Genomic DNA, 2,298 nt, shown 5'->3' on the forward strand with positions numbered 1-2,298 from the left:
AAAAAATAATTAAAACCGCAGAAAATACTGTTCATCCGCGAAAAAATTGTTCACCCGAGTCACTCCAACCAATCTGGCGTGACTCAGGCTGCCACGTCGGATCTCCGTGTAAAGACACCGGGATTTTTGCCAGCGTGATCACTTTAGTCACGTCAATGAATATGACATGACTGTGTTAGGGAGTCACGTCAGACACTTTGGCGTGATAAAAAAAAGCTAGTTCCTAAAAATTTAGTTTTTGACAGGTTATTATTAAAATATTAATTTTAAAAAGGCTAAAATAAAAAAAAAAAGTTCTCAGAATAAGCGCAGCCAGCCCTCTTCCAATTGGGAGGTTTATAATCTTAAGAAATAAGTTTGTTCACTTCATAATCTTAAGAAATAAGTTGAAATAAGTTTGTTCGTATCTTAAGAAATCAGAAATAAGGCCCTGCCTTCCGTAAAAAGAAAAGGCTTGGCTACATCTTTTGCACTGCCGCAGTAGGCAGCCGCACCGGGTTGCCACGTGCACGTTCAGCGCCACTCCGCCAGCCCTCCAACCCGTGGACCAAACCGCATCACTGACCAAGTTGCGCGCGCGCCCGCACCCGATCTTACACCGTCCAAATCTCACCACCTGCTGTGATCAACGGCCCTCGACCCATCCACGTCTCTCCGCGGAACCGCCCCGTGCCCTCCACTCGCCCCCGTTTTACCGGCGCCACTCCATCACTCTCTCACTCGGTCCTCTCCTCTCCCTACATAAACTCCTCCCGCGGAGAGCTCGGAGGAGAGGCTGATCTCTATCACAGTCACAAGAAGAGGATCGCTACCAGCACTGGTATAGTAGTGTTTGCATCGATCGAAAGGCTGCGCGGCCGGCGTCGAGCAGGCCATGGCCGGCGTTCCTTTCGCGGCTTTCGCCTGTGTTCTCGTCGCCGCCACCGTTCTCGTCGTTTCCGCGTCGGCGTCGCCACAGGTGTTCGTCGTCGGCGGCGAGCCCAGGGGGTGGAGGAAGCCGGTGCCCAATGAGGAGACGTACAACCACTGGGCCGCCAGGAACCGCTTCCACGTCGGAGACTTCCTCCGTAAGCACACACATGCATGCATACATGCATCGATCAGTACATTCACATTTGTAATTACGAGCCAAGATGCATCAGACCGACACGTCGATCTGTTGCTGCAGATTTCAAGTACGAGAAGAACGACTCGGTGCTGCTGGTCTCTCGCGACGACTACAAGCTCTGCGGCGCCGCGAAGCCGACGCAGCGGTTCGACGGCGGCGACACAAGGTTCCGGCTCGACCACAGCGGCTTCCTCTACTTCATCAGCGGCGCGCCGGGCCACTGCGACGCGGGGCAGCGGATGACCGCGCGCGTCATGGCGCAGAGTGAGGGCAAGGCCGCCCCAGCCGAGGCGCCCGCGATGTCGCCCGGTGAGGACGACGAAGGTGGGTCGTTCGGCCCGGGGTCCGGCGCGCGCTCTGGTGGCTCGAAGCCGGGGTCAGGGACCGGCTCCGGCTACGCGTCGGGATCGGGATCGACGACGACAACGCCACACCACGCCGGCACGGACGGGAAGACCAGTGGCTCCGCGTCCGTCCGTGCGCCGTCGTCGTTTGGTGGCCACCACGTCGTCGTTGGAGTTGTTGTGGGTGCCGTGCTGCTGGTCATGGGCGCTTGAGATGATGCGCGCTTGTGCATGTGTGTTCGTGGTAATGGTAGGCAACATCTGGTAAAGGGTTCAGAGGTAGTGTTTGTTCGATCATATCGATCGGTTGTCATGAAATGTCAAATTTATCATCTATTAATTTGGTACTTTGTGATCCTAATATAAATCTCTGGATGACCTGAAACAAATTTGTTTTGCTATTTTTTAGTCACCTGCTCAACTTTTTTTTTTCATATCTTTCAATTACCTAAAGATTTCCAATGTCTAGTTTTCCAATTTTCGGAGATTTGTACTGTAATTTTAGTTCTATTTTTCTTTTTTGCATTTGTCGTGGTTAACTTTGTTTCATCAGAATAAGAAAATATCTTTTTATATCACAATACATTGTTTCAGTCTTCGTTCTTTATTGCAAAAAAAGAGTTGACTGTATCGTAACAAATTTTCAGTCACCTTGAAATTACACAGGAAAACAGTATATTGAGGTACTCTTATGCAAGAAAACAGTATATTGAGGTACTCTTATGTATTAATATACAACTATTATGATTAAATATTTGTTAAACACTAAAAGTACTAATAAATATTTACTGAATATTTATTACATAATTATCTGACAACCAATAATAAATATCTTCACAGTGCTCA

The 2,298-nt window shown here is 49.2% G+C and overlaps 1 protein-coding gene across 1 annotated transcript; it reads left to right on the forward strand.

Annotated features, from left to right (window-relative positions):
* The first annotated feature begins 689 nt into the window (after positions 1-689).
* LOC133927618 (early nodulin-like protein 12) lies at positions 690-1,665 on the forward strand. The gene is made up of 2 exons (XM_062374071.1): positions 690-1,067; positions 1,169-1,665. Exons 1-2 carry the CDS (start codon positions 875-877, stop codon positions 1,663-1,665), a joined length of 690 nt encoding a protein of 229 aa, XP_062230055.1. The 5' UTR covers positions 690-874.
* The last annotated feature ends 633 nt before the right edge of the window (positions 1,666-2,298 follow it).

Source organism: Phragmites australis, chromosome 8, assembly GCF_958298935.1.
Source record: "Phragmites australis chromosome 8, lpPhrAust1.1, whole genome shotgun sequence".
In the NCBI taxonomy this organism is placed as follows: Eukaryota; Viridiplantae; Streptophyta; class Magnoliopsida; order Poales; family Poaceae; genus Phragmites; species Phragmites australis.

What these genes read in the sequence shown, in the direction of transcription:
- LOC133927618 (XM_062374071.1), top strand. Translation starts at nt 875, where the DNA reads ATGGCCGGCGTTCCTTTCGCGGCTTTCGCCTGTGTTCTCGTCGCCGCC. An exon ending in CCACGTCGGAGACTTCCTCC is followed by an intron (nt 1,068 to 1,168) that starts GTAAGCACACAC and finishes CTGTTGCTGCAG; the next exon opens with ATTTCAAGTACGAGAAGAAC.